General features: G+C 44.6%; 1 protein-coding gene across 3 annotated transcripts; it reads right to left on the bottom strand.

The window, feature by feature from the left end:
* Window positions 1-73: 73 nt before the first annotated feature.
* Window positions 74-27,992, bottom strand: camta2 (calmodulin binding transcription activator 2). 3 transcript variants are annotated; one of them, XM_084922974.1, is made up of 26 exons: window positions 27,937-27,992; window positions 26,826-26,917; window positions 23,745-23,848; window positions 22,745-22,812; window positions 22,517-22,652; window positions 22,127-22,198; window positions 20,840-20,987; window positions 20,614-20,742; window positions 20,312-20,522; window positions 18,864-19,896; window positions 18,074-18,745; window positions 15,281-15,407; window positions 15,057-15,191; window positions 10,999-11,168; window positions 7,530-7,711; window positions 7,376-7,454; window positions 6,674-6,941; window positions 6,376-6,591; window positions 6,096-6,298; window positions 5,813-5,994; window positions 5,524-5,728; window positions 4,925-4,996; window positions 4,801-4,821; window positions 3,820-4,013; window positions 2,618-2,692; window positions 74-2,544 (listed from the first exon to the last, which is right to left on the bottom strand). In XM_084922974.1, exons 2-26 carry the CDS (start codon window positions 26,857-26,859, stop codon window positions 2,490-2,492), a joined length of 4,791 nt encoding a protein of 1,596 aa, XP_084779100.1. In that variant the 5' UTR covers window positions 26,860-26,917; window positions 27,937-27,992; the 3' UTR covers window positions 74-2,489. The 3 variants fall into 3 exon arrangements, with proteins under 3 accessions (XP_084779100.1, XP_084779101.1, XP_084779103.1); XM_084922975.1 differs by lacking the exon at window positions 27,937-27,992 and adding an exon at window positions 27,356-27,886; XM_084922977.1 differs by lacking the exon at window positions 4,801-4,821.

Below are 27,992 nucleotides of genomic sequence, written 5' to 3'. Positions count from 1 at the left end.
AATCACAAATATATTAGGGCTTTCCCCTCTTTGGTTCAGTTATCAAAATAAGGAACCAAACAACAGAGACGAGTAGCAAACAGTTGATTTAATCATCTGAGTCATACAACAATGATTTCATCTTAAAGGTTTAAAATGCAGAACAAGTCAATACAAACTCATGCAAAGCTTCACTGCAATGGCTGAAGAAGAAAAACTGAGAGCAAACAACTCGTAATGAAAGCTCATGCTCGGGCGCTTCAGTGTCCGCCTAACAAAAGCACATCGTTAAAAAACACAGCAGGACTTGGAGAGTACTTTGTCCTCAATGTTGCCCTGAAATAAAATGCTGCACAGATTAAAATATGGAAGAGAAAGGAGCTCCATCTGACCTCTGACCACCTCAGAGGAAGAATAACGTGAGATTTGATCAAATGGAAGCGGCTGTGCTTAAAAGTACCATTAATAATAATCATTTAAAAAAAAAAACACATCTTACTACCTGCATCTGTGTTGCTATCTTACTTAAAGGTTTATCGCTCAACTGGGAGGAGAATCCTGGGGGGAACTAGACTGTTGAGCATCTGGAAGGACATCCAGAATACCTGCTGAGCCTCCTGCCACCACAGCCTGAATTCAGATAAATGGAAGATAAAGGGTGGATGTCCCTTTAAGTCTTATCCAGGTGCTTGATGAGCGAAGCACTCATTGCATTCTTTTAATTGACAGGTGTCGCGCAGTAGAAGACATCAAAACAGGAAGCAGAGAAATTGTGGAGTTTTTTTTTCATAAAGTGATCTGAATCCCTCCACTCCCTTGGTGGCAGTACTTATTGCAAGTTCTACTTCCCCACATTGGACTCTGTGTTCCACAAATCTACTACTTTTTATTCCCTAAACCTGGAGCAGACTTCTCTCTGAGATTTGGGTTCCTTAAAAACTGCCAAATAAATCTAACATGAATACTGATTAACATATATATTAACATGTTCTCCGTTTAGGATCTAATAAACCTGAAAATTTTGATTTTGTTTCTACAATCTGCTTTACATTTTATCAATGTCCATCTTCTGCAAGTGGATACGCTAAGAGCCTTTATTGTGAAAGGCAGGAACAGGAAGAAGCCCTTTTTGCACATGTGAAGAAAAAATGGAGCTTCTGGTTTAGATCAGGCAGCAACAACCAGATCTCTAAGGTACTTAAGGTAAACAATACACAAGCTGTTTAATTCTGTTTTCTGATCAGATCTTCTCACTAAAACAGAAAAATCAGCATCTGACTGAGGTCAGAGGTCAGGGTTCAGGGAAAGCTTCCGTCGCCTGGGGGGTGGGATTATTAAGACTCGACCTCACAGTCTGTGCAGAACTCACACTCACACATTCACTCACATGAACAGTTCATGCTGTAATAAATAAAAACATCCAGAGCATCTATAAAGTCCAACGTTAGAATATATATATTTATATATGTTTCTATATGTGGCTGTGTTTAAATATATTTATAGGTAGCTTTGATAGAATCATGTACATTTCAAAAGAAGCAGAGCTCCATTCAAAAGTGCTGCAGCTGAAATCAAACATTCACACGTCCCTGCGATCCCTCATATAAAAAAAACCCCAAAATGACAAACAGCAGTGAATTATGGGACAAAAAACAAAAGAAAAAACACTTGGATGTGGGCTCACTGTGCCCTGAGCTGTGCCTCCCAGGAGGCAGCTTTCTCAGTGTGCTTCCTTGTGAAAACAAAGCGCTCTTCCTTAACTTCAGGTCCATGTCTCTGACTCATCTGCTGTTGATTGTTATGGAAAGGAAAAATCAAACTGCAGATCTGTTGGAAGAAGCGCCTGATAGAGGATGAATTTCAATCTGGCAGTGTGAGGAAGCAGTTTTGACTGAAGGTTTTTATTCACCGCACTTTACTGAAAATAATCAATAAATAAATATAAAGGTAAACAAATGCAGTGCAGTCAATATTAACAGGGATCCTCAGCAATTAATCTGAGGATTGTTTTTTTTCTGTTTTTACTAAAAAAAAGCTTGATTTATTTTATTACAAAAACAGTTCATTTTTTTCTGTCAGTGAACACACTGATCAGTTCAATTCCTGATATCATCTTCAGTTTGTAAATAAAGACTGAAAGCTCAATGATTGTCCTGTCAGATGAGGAGTAAGAAAAGGCTGCCAGAATCTCACTACAAGACACTGCTCAGGGCAAAGAAGCGAGCCCACGGAGGCTGAGCTGCTTACGAACGGAGCGCTTCAAGCTGCAGACAGACAGCTACATTCAACAGGAGAGAAGACATAGATCGATAGATAGATTGATAGATAGATCAGTAGATAGATAGAGTTGGCGTGGGGTAAGGCATCTCTCCGTCACTGTCCTTCTCTCCATCTGTCGTTTCCTCGTTTGGTTTTTCTCTTTGTATACATCAAACTAAACCTGCTGAACTTTCTCGTTCCCGCCATCATCCCTCTCTCCGCTGGAGGAGAGGAAAAAAGGTTGAAATGGTTTAGGTGGTCAGTCCTCTCCTCTCCAGCTCCCTCGTCTGTTTCAGCTCTTTGATCCTGTAAAAATATATTTAAAACTCAACTCGAGCTGACAGAAAAAATATTATAATTTTAAAATTCCTCCTGTTACCTGTGTCTGCAGCGCCGCAGAAACCTCATGATCTTGCGGGCTGCCTGGTCCTGTTTCTTTGTCAGAAACGACCCCCTTAATGACAACGAGAAAAGAAAATATCTGTCATCAGTGTGTGTCTCTAAACCTCACAACGTAAGAGATCTATCTAACTCAAACAAAACCCTTATCTTAAAGTTTTTGGTGCCATTGGGCCCTCTGTGGTCACTTTGATCAATTATTCTCTGCTCTCTGGCTCTTTACCCAGGTGCTCTAAACAGCAGATATTCAACCTCTGCTAAGAACTACACACCACAGACAAGCTACAGAGCCATTTTGAAACTTCCCATCATTACAGAAACATTAAAAAAAGCTGTTTGGTCACAAGTAAGTAAGGCACTTGAGACGCATAATATTCTTGATAAATACATCACACAAAAACAACATAACTTGAGTTCCCTGTAAAGCACTTTGTAGCACATTCTCTTCTTAAAAAGTGCTATATGAATAAATGGGACTTACTTAAAAATGAGGAACTAAATCTGTGTTTCAATGCAGAGGCTTATTTAAAGAGAACTTTTACATTAAGCTTCATTGTTGACATGAAGGCAGCACAGCAACTGATCTTCTCGAGAAAAACTTGAGGGAACAAGTGATTATATTTAGAGAAGATTTTGAAAGTTATTTTCTTGTGTGAAACAAGTTAACAACATATATCCAGATGTTCAACACGTTGGTGAATATCCCAAAGGAGCAAGTTATTATCATGATGGGACAAATGAAGACAGAAAGAAGACAACAACTTGTTCCCTCAAGTTTTTATCCTGAGGGAACAAATTACCTTTTTGAAGGAAAAAGTTATCTTGACTGAACAAGTTATTAACCTATTTTAAAGAATTATTTATTTAAGGGCTAAGTTGTATTTCTTGAAGGAACAAATTCATATTCAGAAGGAACAAGGAGAAACTCGTTTATTGTGTTGAGAGAACAAATTTCTATCTTGTGGGAAAAGATAAAAATTTCAAAGTTTCATTCTTGAGGGAACAATTTGTAATCAGAATGAAACTTTTTTTCCTTTTAGGAAACTATTATACTTAAGAGTATGGAAGAAGACACCGTCTTAACTTGTCATTACTACATTATTTTTGTGGGCAGAAATGAATCTTGTTTCCATGCGATCAGACCAGGTTTATTAGCTTGTTTCAGGAGTGATAAGGTCTTACTTGATCTTGGAGTTGTGGGTGGCGGTGCCTCTTGGTGCCTGTTTGAGCCTCTCATACTCCTTGTAGCTGCGGTAGTACTGCTGGATGAGGACGGCGGCCCGCCGGCTCTGCTGGAAACGCTTCTGCTCGTAGTACGACCTGAACTTGGACTGGATCAAGATGGCTGCCTGGGTCATCTTCTTATAGAGAGCGTACTGAGGAGGCAAACGGAGTGTTAGAGTTCATACAGAAGAAACAGTGTTTAGAGAAACTGACGGAGAGATGATCCATCATCCGTTTTCTGTTTGATGTCGTCACTCTGGTGAACTTCAAATACTGTACCTCAGTTCAGGACTCTTTATAAATCTGACTTTCTTTTTGTTTTACTGAGTGCTGTCAGCATCAACTCGCTAACGGAGATTTGCCGCATTAATGCGGTTATGGCGTTAACATCATTTTAGCGCGATTAACGCTGACAGCACTCGTTTTGTTTTCCATTTCGCCCATTTAACCTCTGAGCAGAGTTTAACAATGTTTTTTAAGATGTTCATGTTGGGCATAAACTTAATCTCAGTTTTGCTTTCACAGTAATGGTAAAAGTTTATCCCGCTATGAACTCAATATCTCGATGAACATAACTTGCTGGGACTATCTTACATTGCTTTTGCCACTAAAAGAGAAGGGAACATATTTGCTGTTTTACGCTGTCAAAGGTGATAATTTTTTATTTTTCTTTGTCACTTGACAATAAAGTTGTTATCTTTGAGTATTTTATTGCTGGACAGTGAAGCCCTACTTTAACAATTTGATGTAATTTCCCAGGTTTGGGCCTCTCTGTTCCAGCTCGAATAAAAACTGGATGTAAAATAAAGTGACATCATGAGCTCGAGGTAGTACGGATACACTACTGACTGCGGTTGTTAAACAGTGAGCCACACACCAACACACACACAGGGCGATGTACTGACTACACATCACTACGTCTACTGTCAGCCGTATTACCTTCAGAGCTATCCATGTTAGCTAGCCAGAGAAAGAGAGAGAGAGAGATGGTAAAGAGACATGGCAGGTTAGTTTAGTGTTAGTGAAGCTCGAGACAAACTCAAACAGCTCAGCACACACACACCTGTTTGTACTTCCGGTAGCATCTCTGGATGACGGCCGCAGCCATGTCCTGCTGCTCCTTTAACCTCCGACCCTGAAAATAAAGAAAAAATACTAAGATTCCTGGGAATAAACTGCCACACTACACAGGTGAAATAACCCAAACCTAGATGACAGCAGATGGATGGTATGAAAGAGTGACCTCTGAAGTTTAAGGATGTATTTCCTCTGGTATGCTTATCTGACTGCAGACATCCTGCATATATGATGTGGATGTTTGAGATACTGAGGGCATTTCTTTCTTTGTTAGCAGACACAAATTTGATAAAGAGCAGTGGAGAATACAGAAAGTCATTTTTGGTGCTGAATGGGTGCAAATGCTTTGTTAACAGTTCAGCCCTTGTTAAAAAACCTTTGGAGAATTAGACTAGAATTAGTCACTAGCATGACCAAATTCAGCTGGGGCAGAAGGAAGTGAACGATCGGACTAGATTACGGGACTGAACTGTGTTCTTGGACACACAGACTAAACTTCCGTGGATTACGGCTCGCCCCGCACTAGAAGGAAACATTTATCCCTAATATTGCTCGCTCCCTCACTTCCCATAACGCCATGTGCACCTTGTATCTCCTGAAGGCGTTCTGGATGATTCTGGCGGCCTCGTAAAGCTCCCTCTGCTCGCCGTCTGTCAGCGTCAGCAGGGCGAAATCTCGCTCCATCTTTCCATTGGCTGAGGCGTTGAGGAATTCTGCCCATGCTGCAGAAGAGGGAGGGCGGAGCCTCTGGAGGGCTAAAGCGCTGAGTGGTGAGGGGGGGCACACGCGCCTGCAAGCACATGTGCACACATCTCATGACAACGTTTGGTTCTAATGGTTACACTTTTCTGGCATCTTTTGGGGCGGGGCTTACCTGGGCGGGGAGTGTGCGTGGGTGTCGACCGTTTCCAGGTATGTAGCCAGCCAGGTGTCCTGTATGGCCGGGTTGTCCCACCTTTCTCGGAGCGGTGACTCCGCCCCCGTGGGGAAATCCTCCTGTTTGATTCGCTCTGGGGTTGCCTCGATGATTTGCTCTGCTAGCGTTGCCATGTCAACCTGTTGTGTGGGGAAGGTAACCATAGCAACAGTGAAATTTTTTTCATTAAATACATTTAAAAAATTAGTCTGGTCTAAACTAAGGGACTATATTTTGGTACCTGCAGCACCTCCTCCTCCAGATACGCCTCTTCCTCGCCTTCATTCTCGGCATTCTCACTGTAGCTCAGCAGCTGCTCCTCCAGTGTGGCGTGCGACCGCCGCCTGCTCGCCGTGTGCATGTATGACTGCGCGTGACTGGCAGAGACGCTCTCATAGTCCATGAGGTGAAGGGGGGAGTCTCTGGAACCACCAGGGTTCAAACCTGCAAGATCGAAATTGACGATCAGTGACCTCATCAGGTACGTCGGCGAATTACAAATAAATGAACGCTAATGTTACCTGTGCTGAAAGTGGTGTTTGTCTCCTCCCCCCACATGGACTCCAGAGGGAGGGAGGAGGGGGAGGGAGGGGAGACAGATAGTGAGGAAGAGGAGGAAGGAGACGAAGGGGAAGAGGGCGATGTCTCCATGGGGGCGGGGCCACTGGAGTAAGCAGAGCTGGGGGAGGGTGAGGAGGGGTCACTGGGGGAGGGGAGACTGCTGGAGGAGCTCAGACCTGTTGGGAAGAGTGCATACTGTTACAGCCAATCACAGAGATGGATTCAGGCCACATGATGGGCAACAGGTGTAAGCATTACCTGTATCTGGGCTGGTGGAGAGAGGGGACAGTGGTGGCTGCGGTGTGTGCGTGTCTGCTGGAGGCGTGTGCACGTCTCTGGACACCACGTTAGCGAGCGTGCGCTGCATGTGCAGCTCCTCCAGCGCCGTGGCGAGGCGAGTGTGTCCTCGGGAGCGAGCAACGGCAAGAGGCAAGCGTCCCAGAGAATCAGGGATGCCCAGAGCCAGACTGTTCCAGCTGTAGAGGAGCTCTGCCGCCCTCTGATGGCCCAGCGCACATGCCCACATCTGGAATACACGTGACACAGAGGTGAGGGAAGCAGCAACCAGATGTTGGCGTGACAACTCTGACACTTCCATTTATGAGGATGGAAGATGGTCTCTATCCAAAAAGTGAATAGATTTGCTTTAATTCACTCTGTATTGATTAAGGATTGCTCTTCAACATTTGTTGAAAACTAAAGTTACTCTTTTAGTGTTGAAGTTGTCTTTTACATTCCTCATATGACGCTCACTGCGTTACTGCTGGAAAATGAAAGTTGACCTTTAGTTGCAACTCAGTTAGCAATACGACAGCAAGTAATACGACAGGATGCAAGCTGCTCTTTAGGGATCAAACTTGGTGTTTTAAGGCAGAAGTTCCTCTTCTTGGTACAAATTTGAAATATTGAACAATGAACTTTGACCCCGTTGGCCACTGATGTTTGTGTGTGTATATTTACCAGCGGCGTGCAGGAGAAGTGGTCGACATTCAGAGGATCGACTTCCTGTTCCAGGTCCAGACTGTCGCTGTTTACATTCCTGTGAACAGCAACAACAATGTCAACAAAGCAAAAACAACAGCAGTAACAGGAAAATGTGTGTGTGTGTGTTTACCTCCAGTGTATGAGTGTGTGGATCAGGTGTGTGTATCCCTGTGCAGCAGCCAGGTGGAGCAGCGTCATGCCACGGTGACGAACGGAGTGATGAAGCCTCTCTCCTCCTCCCCCTGACCACCGACCGCCCCTCATCATCCGCTCGCACACTCCCACAATCCTCCTTTCGAACCACTGAGAGGACTGACACACACACACACACACACACACACACACACACACACACACACAGATCAGACAGCTTAATGTCAGCTTTGCCCCTTTTAACCTGCTCTGACCTCACCTGCTACCTGACTTCACAGGGTCATGTGACACTTTAGACCAATCACAGGGGAGCTCCTTTAGCTTGATAAATGATAGTTTATAAATCACCTCCTTCTCCTCCAGCTGGTAGGAAACATTACATTCATACCCTCCTCCCTCCCCTCCAGTTTTCCCTGCGACTCACCCAGGCATGCACACCTCCCCCTCCCCTCCCTGTGAGGACAAGCGCGGCTAAAAATGACTGATGGCGGAAAGGGAGAGAGAGAGAGTCTCTGTGATCCACCCAGCTGTCAGTCATCCATCAGGCTCTCGGACAGCTGCAGCACCAACACCATGCTAACACCGCGCTAACCGCACGCTAACCCGCGCAGTAAATAAACTCTGCGGTCTCCAGTTTACGCTCAACATTTTTATTTTAATTCAAAGCGACGTTTCCAGGCTGATTGATTACGTTCGCTCAGGTCAGCAATCAAAGACTCTAGGTCTGCAAAAGTGCTCCTGGTGGATAAGTTACTCTGACTCATTCTATGAAAGGTTTAAGGAAAAATAAATGCCTTTAAGTTGCTAGAGTTGCTTTTAAAGTTGTTCTTTTGGTATGGAAGCTGCCCTTGAATTTCATCTTTAAGGCATCGCTCTTTAACTTTATGCAAATATTATTTGCATAATATATTTTGTTTTTGAAGGATTCAAGTTGCCGCCGAAGTTGAGTGTTGTTCTTCACAAGCCACCCTTAGTTTCTGTAGTCCGAGAAAGTACTGAAGGTGCTCTTTAAGCAATAAAGGATTAGTGTTAAAGGATGACTTTAATCCAGTTCCAGTTTAATCCACTTTAAGCCTGTTAACTTTAATTTGCTCTTTAAGGACTGAAGTTAGTTTTAAAGCAGCTGTTTGAGCTGAGTTGTTGTTAAAGGTTTAAAGCTGCTCTTTCATTTGTTCCTCGTGGAATAAAGTTGCTTTTTAAGCAGCTCTTTAAATATTCAGGTTGCTGAAGCTGCTCGTGAAGTTTCTGTCTATGCATTAAAGTTGCTGTTAAAGGTTAAAAGTTGGTTTTAAGCAATGAAAGTTGCTCTTTAAGTATAAAGCTTCCCCTTTAGCCCAGTGGTTCCCAAACTGTTTTTGCTAGGCCCCATAATATTCAACATTGCTATCAATACATTTTTCAAAAAAATGCCTCTGTGTGCAAAAATGGGTTTAAAAACATAAACTGCAGCGTCCAAGTGTTTTGTTTTCCCCCTTTTCATACCGCGCCCCCCCTGCAATGGCTGGGGGGGGGCACTTTGGGAAGCTCTGCTTTAGCCTAACTTATAAGGGACAAAGTTGCTCTTCAAGGATTATTGTTGCTGCTCGGAGTTTAAAGTTGCCTTTAAGCAAAAGAAGTGACTGTTAGGAATAAAAGCTGATCATTAAGCGATAAAGTTACTGTTAAAGCTTTAAGGATTAAGGGTGTTGTTAATGTTTCAAAGTTACCCTTCGGATGAAAGTTGCTCTTCAAGTTACTCTTTAGGCATTAAAGCTCCTGTTAAAGGCTTAAAGTTGTGCTTTATGTTGCTCGTTAGGAGTTTAGGTTGCTGGTGAATCTCCTTTAGCACAGTTCAGTGTAGATTAGTTGCTGTGTCCAGCTGCTCAGACAATGTGATTTTTAATTTTTTAATTTTCTCGATCAGTGGAAAAAGCAGGCAGAGTTAAATCCAAGTGCCACCATGCTGACACCTGAGCGTTGACACACACAAACATCTGTGTGTGCACAGCTGACTGACAGATGTGCACAGCTGCGTAACAGCCCGGGCACGAGAGGGTTAACGGGGCCTCCCTGAGCAGCTCTTCTTTCTCAAGACAACAGCAGATTGTTTCAGTTAAGGTCAAGTGTCTCTCTGTCACAGCGAGGCTATTTTAACTCGACCGCGGCGTCTGCCAAATTCCCATGACATCAGAGGGGGGGCGAGGGGGCGGAGGGAGGTTCAGCAGAGGTCACACCGTTTGTTCTTCACAGGATCCAGCTGTACGCGCTCGCCGCGAGGCCTCTGCTGCAGTTTGATCCGTTTAGAGGAGGATCCATCCAAGTTTCAGTCTTAGTGAATTTCAAATTAAAAGTTCAGCTGAACTGTTACTGCTTTCAGAATCGAGCTTCATTCGTCATCTTTTACTCTGTGTAGTAACTTTTCAGTTACTTCATGGTGGTTTTGATTGTTGTTGTTTAGCTCCTGGCTTCAGGTTGCTACTTTGAATGACCTGAGTGTGGGCACCAAATGAAAGATGTGAAAATAACGACTTTTCATTGTATTTTTTTTGAAGAACAGACGGCGTCACAAGACTGAATTGTTACCTACAGTTCAGTTTTACAGCTTTCTTACAAAGACATCATCCATACCTTACACTATAAAGGTGACTGCTGTTGTGATTTGGTGCTAGATAAATAAAAATTGTCGCTGTTAGTTATCCATTAACATGCACTCCATTTCCTCTGCTGTTAATTTTAATCATGGCTTCCTCAGGGCTCTATCCTTGGCCCACTTTTGTTTTCTATATATATACGATTTCTCCCAGCCAGACCACTCTTAGCTGTGATACTGCCCACTGCAGCTCTATGTTCCCCTGTCAGCCTCGACAGTTTGCTCACCTGCTTCAGTGATAGCAGACGCCGGGTGCTAAACACTTTCTAAGAGCTCAGCGATGATAAACACGGCGTCCGCTCTGACCTACAGTCAGCTCAGTTCATGGAACAAACATAAGAAGCTGTGTTAAAGTGTTCATCTTGGTTCTCTTTGTTTAAAATGTGCTCAGAATTGGATCATTGTCATCTGCTAATGCTTTGCACAACGTCACAAGTGCATTTAATTTTTCCCGCCATGATTATCGTGCTCCTCTCTACGCCAGCATCAGATCACCGATCTTATTAATAACTGTAAAGCATTGGATGGCTTTGCTCTGAAGTTCATTAAGAACCTCTTAACTCTCGGTGAATGTGAGTAAACAAAGATCAGCAGGCGTTTACATTCAGAGCTCAGTCCACCCACTGAGACCAAAACCTCTTTACTGACTTTTTAATCTCTTCTTAAAAGAGTATTTGTTGACATGCTTTGAGAGGAGTGAACACACAGAGACAGAAATCCAACACAATCGTGACTTATTGTAGGTAAGGGGCGCTTTCAGGAAAGTTTGGTATGAAGTGACTTCAAATGGTTTTCAGATGGTGAACAGCAGTCTCACCTGTTCGTGGTCCTCTGGTGGAGGAGGAGGGGGCGTGGCCAGCTGGCTGCCGTGCTGCTGTTGATTTTGCTGTTGTTGCTGCTGCTGTTGGTTGTTGTCCCGGGCCATCTCCACCATCCTGCGCTCCATCTGCTCCAGCCGCTCGAGAATGGACATCCTGAACTGATTATCTGCAGGAAGAGAACACGGAGGGTGAAACCCTGTCATCCATCATCTATAGTTACTGACGCAGCGCTGCGGGGTGATTTTTTGCATGGCAAAACAAAACTTTACAATATTTATAGGTTTATTTCTGGAAGGTCGTCTCCACTAACAGACGTCACTTATTCCTGAAGCGTAAACTACACAGGAGTGTTACTAACAAGGCTGCTGAGTGAGAAAACTCCCTGGGTCCTACACTTCCCATAATGCACCGGTATCGAGGGTTATCTTTGGTAAACTGCTGCAGATTCAACAGCAGAAGGACAAACCGTCAATCATCGGAGACCTGAAGCTCAGAAAACTGTGTGTGTGTTGACAGCTCTAACCATGAGGCTGCTCCTAAATAACTTTTTAAAGAGCACCTCTTTATCACTCACTCACACACACACACACACACACACACACACACACACACACACACACACACACACACACACAGTGTCTCACATGGAAACTATCTGACTGACTTCAATCGCTCAGCCGCCTGGCACACCGAGTGTGTGTGAAGGAAATAAAAGCAGAGTCCCTAATATAGCCTGATACACTGTGACCTGGACACCCCCCCCCCAAACACACACACTCTTACACACAGGGGACTCCCTGCTTTCTAACAGCTGCTGTGATTATTTTACCCGTTTCTCTGGATCGACCTTCGTCTGCTAACGAACAAAAGCACCTACAAAGAGACACAAACTCAAAGAAAACGACGTCTGATTCGGACTCCGTCAGCCGGGGCGGCGGCAACGGGGACCTGAACGTTGTGACGGCTTTGAAAGTCTAAAAAAACAGAGTTTAAAATCCAAACAGAAATGATGAGATGATCAATGCTTAAGGAAGAAGCAATGATTCAGATTCTCTCCTCAGAGAATGACAGACAGCACATTAAAGTTAACGTTTTCTAGGTTTAAGGTCAAAAATAATCACACGTTACGCGTCGCACAACGTGAGAGATGTGGCTTCAGTTTTAAAACTGTTAACAGTTACTTCCACCTGCAGCTCTCATGTTTGTTCCTGTTATTAAACACGTAATCAATACAAGTTTACAGAAAGAAAATTACCTCTCTGATGACTGTGGGTGGTTGCCGTGGTTACGTGGCAACCATGTAACCATGACAACCATCACATTAAAAAAAAAACCCACACACACTCTCTTAGGTTGGTCCTACCGGCACCATCCTGCTGCCGAGTGTCCATCGTCTGTCTGTCTGTGGGCGTCTGATTTCAGGTGAGGAGCATGCTGGGTACGCTGTGATGTCACAGGATAAGTCTACACGGAATCCTTATGTGTGCAGCAACGCACAAAGACACGCATGCCATGAGGAGGCAGACTGAGCGGCGGTACGAGGATCAGAGAGAGAGAGAGAGCAGGCAGGACGTCCAAACACTGCAGAAAGGCATGCTGGGAAACCCACAAAGAGGGGAGGGGAGGGGCGGGGAGGGGAGGCTGATAGAGTGTCTCCACTGACTGTGTGACATTCCTGAATGTGAGACGGGAACCCTCGACAGACAGACAGCTGAGGCCAGACAGCTGCCCTCTCACTCTGACCACAACAACCAACCGAGCTGAAAGCAAGATGCTGCAGTTCCACTAATGTCCACCAGAGGCCCCCCAAGTGTGTAAGTGTTAAAAAGTCCAACTTCACAGTAGAAATCAGCATGTCTCTGTGTCAGAAAAACAGGAGTACACATTTAACAGCCTTTAAATGTCTGACCTGAAGTATTTTAAACTAAAATCTGAGTTTTTCTGGATGCAGGAACCGACAGAGATCAGAGAAAAACAAAACTCAGAATGGAGTTCCACAAGGCTCTATTACTGATCCTCTACTTATTATTCAGATTATATCATCTTGTTTGTTTGCTTCTACAAATGTACAGAGGGTGTTTTTTTTAAAATATGCCATATGTTAAAGTTATGATAATTCATTATTAGGGGCGTGATCTCTGACAGGTTGCTGTAGCTGCTAGCTGTCTGCTAGGCCTCGCATCAGCTAATTGGAAACCTGTACTGGGCCTCTAGAACTTGTGCTGTGGGATCCTTTCGAAGCATTTTTAAATCCAATAATCTGACAAATAATATGACTGCTGTGTGGTTAAATGTACTGTCCAAGAATTCTAAGCTCTAATTTCAATGAGTGCAATTTAAGGACTTTATTTAAATGTTACTCAGTGCTGATTAGGATGGATCTGATTTTAAGGCAACTAGTATTAGCTGACATCCTGGTCACTTCTGGCTCAATAAAAATTAGACTATTGCAGTCAGCTGCATCGACGTAACATGCAGTTATGTCTTTAGGAGGTGGACGCCAGCGTACAGCGGTGAGTGCAGCGTTAATTAATACAAACAAAACAATAAGCCACTGTCACTGATGAAAGACTTCCTAATAGGAAGTATCACTATACTGCCACAAGGTTTCAGCAGCAGACAGATGTGAGGACTGTAAATGAATTTAGGAATAAATATTAGAATATCCGGGAGGAGGCCCCGGGGCAGACTCAGGACACGCTGGTGAGATTATATCTCTCGGCTGGCCTGGGAACGCCTTGGTGTTCCCCCGGATAAGCTAGAGGAGGTGGTTGGGGAGAGGGTGGTCTGGGCTTCTCTGCTTAGGCTGCTGCCTCTGCGACCCGGCCCCGGATGAAACGAAATCTTTGCCATATGCAAAGTTACAGAAAAAAAGACCAAGTTAAAATAAAAGTTCACTGTATGATGATAAATAATGACGATGACTACAGTGAAGGTAGAGACTGGTCTGTATCAGCTGTTGGACTCTGCTGCCCTCTTGTGGACGAGCAGCTGAAGCCCACACTGACTGTAGCAGAGCAGCTCAGAGTATCAATCACTTACTCGTCTGATCAATATCCCGATCACTGAACAGTAGTTCCTCCACTGTAAACCTTCTAACTACACTTCACATTCATACAGCACTTTGGCCTTTAAATGCTTTCAAACCATCAACATTCTGATTAACAGGCAATTTGCTCCTGACATGAGTCAAACATGAACCCACGAACACGTTAGACGAATGTGTAAACCACTACAGTACAGAGGCACTGAACCCAAAATGCTGATACAATTTATTTAAAACTTCTACTACTACTAGTTTTTTTCTACTACATCATTTTTCATCCAAGAACAAACTACATATTCAGACAGACTTCCATACAGTCCTCCAAAGAACCAACTGGAGGGAGTGTAATGGTGATGACACCATGTGTGCAGGGAGGATGTGATTGCTTAACAAATTGGACGCTCTTTATATATTGGAACAGTTTCCATTGCGGTATAAGGACCGTGAACAACAAAAATACTGTAGCCCACAGACTGGTTGGTCCTCACATCTTTAACATTTTGGCTGGTTTCGCCTCATAAGTAAGATTAAGGAGGTTAACCTCTGATGGGACACTTCGCCTGGTGGATAATCTTCCAGATACTTGACTTCTGTTTGCTTTTTGTCCTTCTGTGTTGGTTTCTGTGGGTTTGTGGCTGTTCTTCAGGATCATGAGAACAAACTGGGATTCTGGAACATCCTAAACTGAGTGAAAGTTTGGTTTTGAGGTTGGAGTGAGCTTTGAAGAAGTGTATCTGACCTCTGAACCGCTTGTGTGGTAGAGTTTACTTGACTGAACTGACTTTTCGATGTTTTGTAGGCTTGGTTTTGATTGGTTGATTTCACTGATACAGACTGCCTTGTGTTGGGGTTGTAATGCCTGAGATTCAAACATATCAAGCATCATCTGTTTTTTGTTTTTTGGCAGTACAAAATCTGAAATATCAGGATCTCTAAATTCTCTTTCAGCCCTCTTCCACGTTAATTATTTGTCATGTGTAGGTGGCGACATAGAGAGGGAAATCTGACCGTCTAGTGAGAGCCAGTCGAGCTGAGAGCTGGGCAGAGAGCTGGCGTTCCTCGCTCTGTACTCGAACAGGACCGAAGAAGAAACCGAACCTCCAGACTCCAGGACCTGCAGACAGACCAGGCCGGCCTCATGGGCTGAAAGACAGGAGATGGGAGAGTCTGTCAGGTCACACGCGCCATTTCAATCAGCATAGTCAGGCTGGAAGAGGAAAATCTGTGTGTACCAGGACAGTAGCAGCGCAGCACCCCTGGCTGGATCAGCGAGGCGGGGACGGTGCTCTGATCGAACACGCATGAATACCGACCCGACGGCTCGCTCCACGGCCCTGTTATCAGCACCTTTACTCCGCCCTGCGGAGGACACGACGATGACTGATGAGTCATCACTTAAACACCTTTACATACATGTATTTAAATACATAATATTTATTATGTATTTAATAACACACACAGTTACTTTATCCTTTTATACTGTGTGACATGAGGATGACACATCTGTAATTCTGACAATAACTTTTTAAATCTTCAACCTCTTGCCTGACATTTGACTCTGCGCAACACTTCGTCTCCAAAGACAGAACAATCGACATGTTTACTGATCAAAGTACACAAGAAGAAGAGTTCGTTATTAAAGATGAGGATGTTAAAAGTTTGCTACCCTTCAGCCTCTTAGTAGAAGCACCTCTGGCACGATTTCAAAATCCTACATCACTTTGTTGTTGAATTATCGCGTTCACAAACTTGGGTGCCCACACCACCAACTCAGCAGGGCCACGACAATCTGTTTAATTACATCCAGCAAAAATTTCCATCTTTTTTGTCGCGTCGAATCTTGGATAAATTGAACGCTGTGTTCCCTCCATCACGTACAGGGTTTTTTGCAACCCATAGAGAGTTTGCATTAAAAAAAAAAACACAACAGCGATGAACAAAATATTCAAAATTAATATTTTATTACAATTATCTACGCATAATTTTTCTGAGATACCTTACCTTTCACTATGAGCAAACTACACCTGTCGGGACATGATCATCTGAGCTCCTCGCACCACCAAACCCACCGTACTGACCCCCTTCAATTCATCACATTTCTCTTGAGTCTCCCTCTTAGAAATATTTAATTAACCCTCTGGGGTCCAGAGTATAATTGGCCGTTTTTGACTACTTTTGATTTTACCTCTATATTTCACCTTTAAAAACTATTTATCTTGCCTTGTCTGGTATCACTATTTTCAGCAAAACCTCAAATATCTGAAATTGGAGTTATTTTTTTTATTTTTACACACTATATTATCACAATTGATCTAAATTCAGACAAAAAATGTTAAATCCGAGTAGAAAAAAGTTATATTTTTTACTGTAAAAAACACAAACTTGTTTAACGAATCATTTTCATAACTTGAAGTGCAAATAGAAATTGTACATTTCTAAAAATTATGCACAAGTTTTGCAAACAACAAAGTTATTTGGTACTATTTACCTAAAAATGCAGCCAAGGCCTCAGTTTTTTATATAACCATTTAAATCTACTTACAGAACAATCAGGTGTTCTGCATCAAATAAGAAGGCACACAAATTATTTGTGCCAGTCCAAAAAATGTAGTTTGTGTTCAGTATAAGACAGAGGAGAACAGCACAGGCCTAAACCCTGCAGGTCTGACAGCAGGAGGTGCATCAGTCCAGTTTTCCATGTGGGAACAGCGTTTACACTGGAATCTGCCTTTGGTGGCTTTTGTGGAGCAAATGTGACATTCAGCAGTCTAACTGACACACAAAACACAACTCACTAACTACAGCCTCCAAACACTAAACGTCACTAATGTCTCACATATGAAAACTCACTCTCTCTCTTTCTTCCGCACGCCCGCTTTCCGTCGCCAGCTTCACTCCTAACCTCTCCCTAAACAACCAAATGTTGCCATATCATTTTTTGGATTGGCTGACATGGTAAACTCTAACACCAATAGGGAAGGGGTGATTTTCTTTTTTCACTGGCAAGCAGAGTGTTTGCTAGCGCTGGCCGTAGAAAACGCCGTTTTGATGGTTTCTTCCCACTCTTAACTTTTGTTCAGAAAAAAACATTCTGTGTATGTCCATTTATTATTTTATAATAATAATAAAATATTATTATTATTATCAATAATAATAATATTATTATTTATTCATTTTTTAATCATAACTCTGGTTTTACGTGGCCTATCGACACAATTTAAAAGCTATAGTTTGAAGTCCTCCCTTTCTACCCAATTTGAAATGGAGACTCTGGGTCACTGCATCTTGTAGCTGTGTCGTCTTAAATTGGTCATGTGATGCACCGGTGTGTTCGTAGACCCCAGAGGGTTAATGTAAGAGATCATTATTGGATATGGTTTTTTGACTCAGATTTCAGTTTAAAAGGGGGAATTGTATGCTTGTTTTTGGTTGCAGACGTTGTTGTGCCAGCTTTCCCTCAGTTAGAAAGAATGAAACAAAAAACATTTTTCAATTGAGAGACGAGTAAGAACACAAAGAAATCATCATGCCACGAGGGAGCCTTGAATTCCTGAGCTCTCTCTCTGGGGGCGGCTTATGATGTGTGATTTGTACTTCTGTGATAAATGTACGACGCGGCCTGTACAAATATCCAACACCACAAGAAGCAGCAGGAGGGTCTGACCATAGTGAACAGGCCAATCACAGTCGGCTGCATCGATGCATCATGTAGTTTTATGGACATCAGGTTCAATCTTCTGACTTTTACCCAGTTAAATCAATAAAACCTCACTGACGATAAATAATGACGATGACTACAGTGAAGGTAGAGACTGGTCTGAATCAGCTGTTGGACTCTGCTGCCCTCTTGTGGACGAGCAGCTGAACTCCACCCTGCCTGTGAAAGAAGCTCAGAGTATCAATCACTGACTGGTCTGATCAATGTCCCGATCACTGGACTCCACTTCCTTCACTGTAAACTTTCTGACTGATTTTCTATTGACTGATTGCTCGACTGTGAAGCTGATTTATTGGCGACTGATTACCTCGGGGTACGACCACTCCGGGGAGAAGTCTGTGATGGAGGCGAGGCGTGTGGAGGAGGCGGGCAGCGGGTGAGGAAAAGGGAGAAAGGAGGAGGAAGGGGAGGGCTGGGGAGGAACGACGTAGCGGACTCCTGCCGGAAACACGGCAGGGCTTGGCACGGCGGAGACGGCAGCGCAATGAGCCGCGACAGGATTGGCCTCCTCTGTCATGAGGTCAGAGATGAGGTCAGGAAACTGACTGTCAAAGGAGATGTCAAGCTCCTCCCCTCCCCGCTCGCAGGGCTCCGCCTCCTCCTCCAGCTGAGTGTTCATGCAGGTGTCCTCAGAGTCGGAGCCCCGCCTGCTCTCCTCTTTCACCTGGATAGCAGTATCCATGGCAACAGCAGCAGGCGTGGAGTCCATGTTAGCGTCACTGTTGGCAAATATTGAAGACTGCTGCTGCAGCAACAAGGGCTGACGGGACGTCTGAGCTGGGGTTGGGGCCTCAGGTATACACAGGTGATTGGAGTGTTGCCCGGGGTTTAACGGATGCTGATGCTCGTCAGCCTGTCGGTAAGTCTGATTGGCCGGCTGGCAGGCCTGGGTCGCCGAACTCTGACACACCAGGAGCAGGGAGGCAGAACTGCTAATTGTCTGTTGCCGTGGTGCCAAGCTGGAGGAGGCATGGTTTGTCTGGAAGGCACAGAAATAAAAAGGGTGTTGATGTAGGAGGAGGGCTACAAGCTTCTGCTACAGGAAACAGTCCCCCATTGAAGGTTTTTAAAAAGAAATAGATCGAGCACATACTCACCTGCAGGAGAGCGAGTTTAGAGGGAGGAGCACTTCCTTCATCATCATCATCTTCCTCTCTCCTGTCCTTCACCTCTTCTTCTGCATCCTCCCTCACTGCCTCCGACTCCCCCAGAGCTCCGAGCTCCAAGCAGAGCGGCAGCAGGGGCGGGGCCACAGTGGACGTGGGAGACAGTGATAGGGAGAGGGAGGGGGGCATTGTAGACTGAACTTGGGGAGAAGAGGAGGAGGAGGAGGAAGGAGAGGCAGAAAGAGGGAGGACTGAGTCTCTCCTGTCCACTTCACAGGAAGATGAGAGGGAGGACAGTGAGGAAGGAGGGGAAACAGAGGATGGAGGGGTGGAGGTGGGGGACAGGGAGAGAGCGAGGGAGGGGGGAGAGAAGGGGGAGGAGGTGGTGCACATGACAGAGGTGGGGGTGGACGAGGAGGAAGGAGGAGGAACAGGGCCGCCATACGTCTGGCCTTGTTTGGGGGAGTTGAGGAACGAGTCAGGATCAAAGGCAGGGGGAAGGGATGGGGGAGGTGGCGGCGGGGGTGAGGGGGAGGAGGGGGGAGAGGGTGGGGAGACAGCAGCAGCAGGAGGTGGTGGGGAGCAGAGGGAGGTGGATGTGTTGGAGGAAGACGGGGTTAAGAGAAGGCCTCCAATAACCGGGGAGGGCAGAAGAGTGAGTGAGAGGGTGGTCACGCCTGGTGCCTGCACAGGAGGCGGGGGGAGGGAAGGGGGGGCAGGTGAGGAGGAGGAAGTTGGAGGGGAAGGGGAGGTGGGCTTGATGCCTGGGGGAGGGAGGGCCGGGGAAAGCAGCAACTGCCCAGAGCCGGTGAATGACAGGCTCCTCCGCAAACCCGCCTCCTCCGCTCTCGCCACGCCGCCCCCTCCTCCCTCTCCTGTTATGGCAGCAGTCGCCATGACAATGACTGCGTTCTGTGGCAGTGCCACCGTCGTCAGGTTGCCATGGCGGTCTCCGTAGAAACCGTTACCGTTGTTACTCATGGTGACAGCAGCTCGGTGGGATTGAGGCGGGGAGGAGGAGGAGCTGTGGGAAACAAACAGGAGTAATCGATCAATCAGGAAATGAGCTCATAATCGATACCCTCTGACAACTTTCTGGCACAAATTGTTCATGACTTTCACAATCAGTGAGTCCATATGTGTTCTCTACAGAGTCAGTGTGAATCTGAAGCAGAGCTGCTTTAAAATAAAACGCTTTTCTCTCGGGATCAAACAGTTCAAAAGGACAACAATAACGAGAATTACAGATCCTCCAACAAAGCCAATGACTTTAAACTATTTTAATTGAAGTGTTTTATGGCTTTTTCTTTGCTCGTGAAATTCAGTTTAGTAGTTTTTGGGCTATCTCGCTTAAAACGAACCACCAAACCAAAAGGACTCGAGCAGGAACGTTCACAGTTCGACTGATAACTTCTCTTTTTCCTGTGCGGATGACTTACGTGGACGAGGGGCAGGGAGATGAGACCGGGCTGGTCTGAGCCTGAAGGTGAGGCAGTTTGGCTTCTCCTCCCGCTCCTCCTCTCCCCACCTCCCCCAGCTCAGAGGACACCGGCGAGGCGGATGGCCTACAGGAAGAGGGCGGGAGTTTCGGGGAGATGATGCGATGCTTGGTGCTGTTACATCGGTGGGGAATGTTCACTCCGGATGATACTGTGCTCAGAGATAAACAGGGCCGGGTGGTTAGTTTCACTCTGTGATGTCATGGCGATGTCACAGTGAAGTCAAGGTGTTCAGGGCTCACCCTGGGCAGTGTTACACAGGCAGGTGTGTGTGCGCGGCTGTGGTTTGGTTCTTTGTCGGTCCAGGATTTGCTGAACCAACTCCTCAATACTGAAATCTCCCGCACCAACTGAACACTTCATACTGTGGACTGAAACGCAGTAAAACTACACATTAGTACTACAAAACACACACACTCTGCATCCACACAATGTGGCAAACACATGCAGTTAGGTGTTCGTGCATACACATGGGCCTCAGCTGGCTCAGCAGGTCGTCTCGGCTCCAGCGCACGCTGTCATGGCGGTCGGCCACCGCGCAAAGCAGTGGACTGCATTTCCCAGAATCCTCCAGGGACGGCACGTTCAGGTAGTGGACCAGCACGATGTCTGGGTTCTGTCGCAGAGAAACACACTGATTAATACTATTTTAGGTTTACATTTTCTATTATTTTGTGTCTGCATGTAGGTGCATGTGTCTGCATGGGAAAGTACTGCTAACTGAGACTGCAAGTGCGTACACTTACTATAGCCTGCAGTTGATGTCTTAGTTCTGATACGCAGTTTTAGGGACCCTCGCACTCTGCTCGTGCTTACCTGCAGCCTCGTAACTAAACTGGGGACTAAACTCAGGAATTCAAGTAATAAATAATAAAACAAATAATAAATCTAGGATCAAACACTGGCAAATAAACTTGGAAACTAACACCAGGAACTAAATACAGCAACTAAACTCGGGAACTAAACTCTGGTCTGAAGTCAAGAGCCAAATCCCAGGTAACTAAACTTAGACATGAAACATGGAAATAAGTCTGGGACTAAACTCTCGACTTAAAGCTGGAACTAAAGGTGTAGTTTGGGAACTAAACTTTCTAACTAACTGGAAAACAAGTTGTAACCACTTGGGAACCAAAAAGTTCAGTTTGGGAACTACAAACCATGGTCTTAAGGTAAGAACTAAATCACTGGGAACTAAATTTGGAACTAAACAAGTTGGGTAACAGGTTGGAACTAATACTAGATTAAACTTTGTAGCTAAATGACAAGATTGGGAACTAAACTCTGAGTAAGGAACTAAACCCCAGGAGAGACTAAAATTTGAAAACGATGGAAAAACATGGAACTAAACTCTGAGCTAAACCAACTAAACTGGTGAACCAGTCTGAGACTAAATCCTAAACTTTACTTTTAAATTAAAAACAGTAAATAAATTTGGGAACTAAATTCGAAGAATAAACTGCATCTATCAATAAACTAGGGAACTCAGCATCATACTTCAGGAGTAAACTCGAGCTCTGAACTTTGTCAGTGGAAACACCAACATTTAATCTCGGTGTTGTTTAATCTTAATGATGTTTAAGCCTGCAGTCGCTCACACACTGCAGTAAATAAAAGGAACCTGTAAACAAGCTGAGGAGAACTTCTTTCTATATGGTTCCTTATAAGCGCTGAATCAACACCACTTGGAAAACTGGCTGCAAACCAGTGGCAGCGTGGTGTGTGTTAATGTGTGTGTGACGGGGTGTTTATTCTGACCTGCAGCAGCCAGTAGCATCGTCTGTGGAATGTTGGCACGATGGAGGAATGGACGTAGCAACCATACAGGCACTGAAACCCAGAGACCAGCACAGTTTAGCAGGGATCAGCCTCAACACTCGCTAATAGAACAGCACGTATAACACAATCCTTTCAAAATAAGAGCAGACGCTGTGTCGCTGCTGCAGCCTGGACTAACTAACTGATCTAAAACAGGATGTGGACACAAGCTTCGTCTTTATTCATAGAGATAATGTTCAGGGCAGCAAATGCATCTTATTTCCTCCCACAATAATCTCACAAACAGTATTCCTTCTGCTGTGCTGTGACACTGTGCGTCCTGCAGGGGGAGCAGCTGTGCTCAGGTGTGTGTGTGCACGTGCTGCAGACCTCCATGCCCTGGACCTTCAGCTTCATGTGGTCTTCTCTCGTCGTCTTTCCATCCTTCCTTTTCTTCCAGCAGTATCCGTCCTTTCTGTACTTCACCTTCTTCCTGTTGTACAGGATGATGCTGCCGTTCTTCGGCCTGACGCACAAACCAATCAATCAATCAATAAAATCCAACAGGAGAGAGGCCCTCAGCTGTTTGTGTACGGCAGGTGTGCTCTGGGTCTGTACCTGGTTTTGAGGGTGCAGGAGAGCCACTCGTCATGTCTGTCGAAGGATATCAGGTAGGAAGCGATTTCCTGCAGAAACAAAGACGATTTACATGATTTAAAATCACACGTAGAGCTCAGAGTGAACTGCTCGTAAAAACAGCGTTACAGCCGACATACAGGATGAAACGTTTTCTACTCACGCTAAAGAAAACATTTTCTGTCATATCGTTTCGTGACCCCGAAAACTTCAGGAGGCTTTCAATGTCCCAGTAAAACATCGGACTGAGCAGCAGTTAGTTGTTAGTTAGAACGACCAGAATATCCGAGTTATAATTATGTAAAATAAAACAATCAGCCACATCTGCGACGCTGGAACTGCCAAATCTTCCTTTCAAAGTCAGAAAACCCCACAGATGGTGACGGCGGGAACTGTCAACTGTAACAGGCTCATCAGGTTTAGACAGTGTGGCGTGTGCAGACTGAATAAATAACGGGATTTCTTGAGTTTCTGTTTCATATTTATCAGAGCAGCTCGATTATCAGAGCAGAAACACTCAGAGCAGCGAGGCCTGTGCAGGTTTTAGTTCCTCAAACTGACGGTTTCTGCCTCACATTTAAAGAACGGCCCCTCTGCTATTGTTACCATTGTATTCACGTGCATGTCCGACCTGATGCAGTCACCTACGCTCACAGTGGGTGGAGGCCCAAGGGCTCTCTGACTGTCTTTCTGGGGCAGGGAGGGTTGCGGGGAAAGGGATCGCACCTCTGAGCCTGCCCCCGAAAGTCCTCACTTAAAAGTGATGATAACAGCAGTGATGGAGGACACGAACGTGGGTAATAGAACGGCTTACCTTTAAAGTTTGAAATTCTGCTTTCATTCTTAACCTGCTTCTCTGATCCTATCTCTGTCTGTTGTGTGTTGTTTTAAACAGTGATAATGATAATATTCTCCGTGTGATGTCACTTCCTGCCTCCACCGGTTGCGTCAAACAGGAAACGAGGATCACACGAGAACTCACCTCGTTAGTGTTCCACCTGAGCCGCTCATTAGGCAGGCTGGACGAGCGAGGGAGACACTCGAGCAGCTTGTTGGGAAGAAACACCTTCCTCTGTCCTTTGTTCTCTGCACGCACACACACACACACACACACACACACACACACACAGTTAGTGGTTCTGCTGGTTCTGATGCGGACAAACACCTCAAATTCTCATCATCATCACCCTCAGTGAGACAGGACACGATTAGAAATGAGTCCATCACAGGGACAGCTCAGAGAGGCTTAGAAGGTCTGAGCATGTGCAGAGGAGGGAGGGTGGAGGATGAAGGTGGAGCTGCCAGGCAGGAGGAACAGAGGAAGAGCTCAGAGGAGGTTCAAGGATGAAGGAGGACATGCAGAGGGTTGGTGTAACAGAGGAGTATGCTGGGATAGGAAGAGGTGGAGGTAGATGATGCGATGTGGAAGAAGCACCGATCAAAGGCCCGAATCCTGAACATTAATCTCTGAATATCTCAGGATCTCAGCAAAGACGGCAGAAAACAGTCACATTTTACGTAAAAACAAACAAACACTTTTTTTTAGAGGTTTTTACAGGATATGACATGAAGGACAAAATGACCCAGGACTGATGAACAGAAAAACAAAGTGTCAGACAGTGGACACGTTCCACCAATCGCAGCTGGGCAGAGCCAGCGTTTCACTCACAACTGAGACTAAAAATAGACGCTTCTGAGTTGGCAACGTGTGCAACCTCAGTTTGACCACAGCGAGCAACAAAAAGCCACCAAGACGCCGAACTCAGGTGTAGCTGGGCGTGGGGGTCCGTGTGGATGACTGCGTGCCAAAGTTCAACGGGTTAAAGGTATGAAAATGTCCTGTCAGGGGCTTCATGCACCATCCCTGGGTTTACAATATAAACAAGTTCAATTAGAAATGTAACTGTTTTTCCAGCCTGCCTCCATCTTTCTTTCTTTTTCCTTTTTCTTTTGTACTTTATTATTTTGCTAATCTTGACCCTCAAACTCTCAGGTCTCTAACAGAGGAGCCGAGCTTGAAGATCTCACAAACCCCACCCCTCCTTCACCAGTAAAGATACACGGGGACCCACTATAACTCTGATGTACTGCAGGAAACTGGGACACTTGTTCCGTGATATGTTACCGAAGCACCCAGGAGCTCATTCACCAATGATTTCATCGAGAGGAAAAAGTCAGACTGTCAGTGAGTCTAAAAGTAGGAAAGCATTCAGAAACACTGAAACAGAGTTTAGTGGATGAGGTCACCGAGTCAGAGCAGCACTGACTTCTTCTGTTTGGTTTACTGAGACACAGCTGACACAACAGAGCTCTACAGCAGCAAACATCATCAGACCACAGTGAGTCTGCAGGGCGTTATCTGACTGAAGCCTTTACATCTCCATGTCACTGGTAGCTGAAACAGATTACACACAATGAAATCCTACACGACGTAACGCTGTGAGCTGCACACAGCGTTGGTAAAGACTTAAAACAGGTAAAATGAAACAGCTGCAGACACCTCGGCAACCAAAGCGTCTCTAATGTTCCCTCAGAGGAGCTTCCTAACGTCTGCCCTCCAACAGGTTCATCCTTTGCTTTCATCAGATTAATATGTCTGTATGCTTAATGTTTAAAGGCACTCTTGTTTTCATACCGTCCTGTAGTACAGGACCTGCGTTCAGCCTTTCACTGAGTCATTTCACACGTGAACAGAGCAGAAAACCACAGAACACCAACAAAACGGCTTCTTACTGTCCACCTCCCTTATTTACAGCTTTCCAACAGAGAGCAAAGGTCACAGGGGGCGCCATTACATCGTCATAGCAACACTAACACCGCTAGTGTTCGTGTTGCTAACACTAGCGGTGTTAGTGTTGCTAACACTAGCAACACTAACATTAATTAAACAAAAATAAATCTTTTAACCGACTAATGACATTTTTTCTTTCAGCTAGTTGAAAAAACCCAAAACAAACATCTAGCCATTGCTCTGAAGAGAACGGCTAGATGTCTGTTATTATTATTAAAAAAACCTACATATTAATATACATATAATAATAATTATTACAAATTGTATAATATCTAAAATTTTTAACATGAATTAAAACATGAATAAACGCTATGAAATGATTTTGTTTAATCATGATTTAAGTTTTTTTAACAGTTTTTTTTACATAAAGTTAAAATGATCACGTAAACTAAACAGTAAATATATAAAAACAAAATGAAAGTAATACAACATGAAAATGAAATGTAAACAATATCTAAAGAGCTAATGTGGACAACAAGCTTGAAAAAATTATCCAACTTATATTAATAATAATAAATAAAAAACGTTAAATCAGTAAATAAAAAATGTTAAACTTGAAATATTTGTTTTTTATAATTATTATTTTAAAAATTATTTTTTCACTTCAATAAAAATAAACCTTTTTAGAACAGATCTGAAGGAAAGGGGTAGAAGTAAAAATAATATAGCATAATTTATAACTACTACTAACAATAATAGTAATAAAATATCAGTAATAAAATAAAATTCTTTGTTTATTTGAAATAAAACTAGGTCCAGTAATATTAAAATATACAGTTCAGTAATAATATACCTGAGATAGAACCAAAAACCCTAATAATACAAAACCGGTTAAATAAATAAGAATAAACACACGTAATCTTACATTTATTTAATAGTTTTATAAAAAAAATTAAAGATAAATAACAACAAATATCAAAGCGAAAACAGACACAATAACAAAGAAACAGCATAAATAATAAAAGAAGGACAGCGAAGTTTAAGAGCCGATCCAGCTGGACAAACAGTCACAAACAAATACATGAGAAGACAGAAAGAGCTAAAACACTTCAACTGCAAGAAGAAGTGACATATTGATCCTCTGACTCACAATGAAAGACACAACCAGCTACACCTACAGTAAGACACACAGCACCAAACACAGCAGCTCGTGAGGCCTGGCAGGAAATCAGAAATCCGTTAAAGAAGAACTCATTGATCTGATGGACACACAAACGCAATAACAGGCGACACCATGCAGTCACTGTCTGTGTGCAGGTGGATGGGACTGACCTGTCTCCGGGGAAACCATCTCCTTGTTGCTCATGGTGACGAGTCCATGCAGGATGAGTCTCACACAAGGCAAGGCGGCCTGCACTGCCCCGCTACACACACACAGAACAGGTCATCAGTGTGATCAGTGTGATCAATGACAAACAAGAGCTGCAAACACACACATCTGATATCTGAACTGGCTAGCTCCACACAAACACACATACACACAGACAGCCACGCACTTCTTCAATAGCTCCCTGTTGCCTAGCAACAGCTGAATTTGCACCCACTTTACATGGAGAGCGTGTAAAGTGGGTGTGTGTTGGGATAGGAGTGTGTTTGTGTGTGTTTAGTTACATAACAACAGCTTCACGGTGTGAGTGTGTGATGATTAACCCACAGAATGACTTCTTTCATTAATTCGTGAATAAAACCCAAACATCACCTGCTGTCACACACACACACACACACACACACACACACACAGAAAACATGCCAGCTGTCACTTGATCGATATCTGATTTAGTTCTAATCATCAAGACGCTCACTGAGGCAGGTTCACAGATAACAGATGACGCTGAGCCTCTTGTGTAGAGGATCCATCCTCCTCCCACACAGGCTCGGTCTCCACAGGCCGGGCTCAGACCCCGGATTCTCATGGGTGCTATGGCCGCCTCGCAGAGCACAGCACCCCGCCCGCGGGAGCTCAGCTGCAGCTGGCTGGTCAAAGCTAACGTTTCACGCTTTTGCGTTAACAATTAGCACAGTTACCCAGACAACAACAGGTTTTAACGCAGCGCTGTATTTATTCAAGCCCTCATGATCTACACTCGGAGGGGAACTCAGATGCGAGTGCGGATGTTTGGGTGTTAGCTGCTCTGCTAGCCGTCTAACTCCACCGGCGGAGCTCGGCTAGCTGCTGGTAACAGGCTCGCCTCCGCGGTGATTAAAGCAGTCCCGGAGCCCAGCTGCAGGGCTTCACCTGCGGGTCACAGCACGCTACACCGAGCCAGCCAGCGGTGGCTCCTTTCCAGATATACCGTATAAAACAGAGCGAGCTAGACGAGAGCAGACAGTCGAGAGCAGCACAGAGTTCGGAGGTAAAACAATCTGTTTAAAGCTCCTTTACCTTCCGCCTTCAGCACAGCCGCCATCTTCTCTGGCTATGACGTCACTGCGCAGAAA

This window comes from Perissodus microlepis, chromosome 3 (genome assembly GCF_051167445.1).
Source record: "Perissodus microlepis isolate ML-2025 ecotype Zambia chromosome 3, ASM5116744v1, whole genome shotgun sequence".
Lineage (NCBI taxonomy): Eukaryota > Metazoa > Chordata > Actinopteri > Cichliformes > Cichlidae > Perissodus > Perissodus microlepis.
Note: the sequence above shows the minus strand (reverse complement) of the source record. Positions and strands in the feature narration are given on the sequence as shown.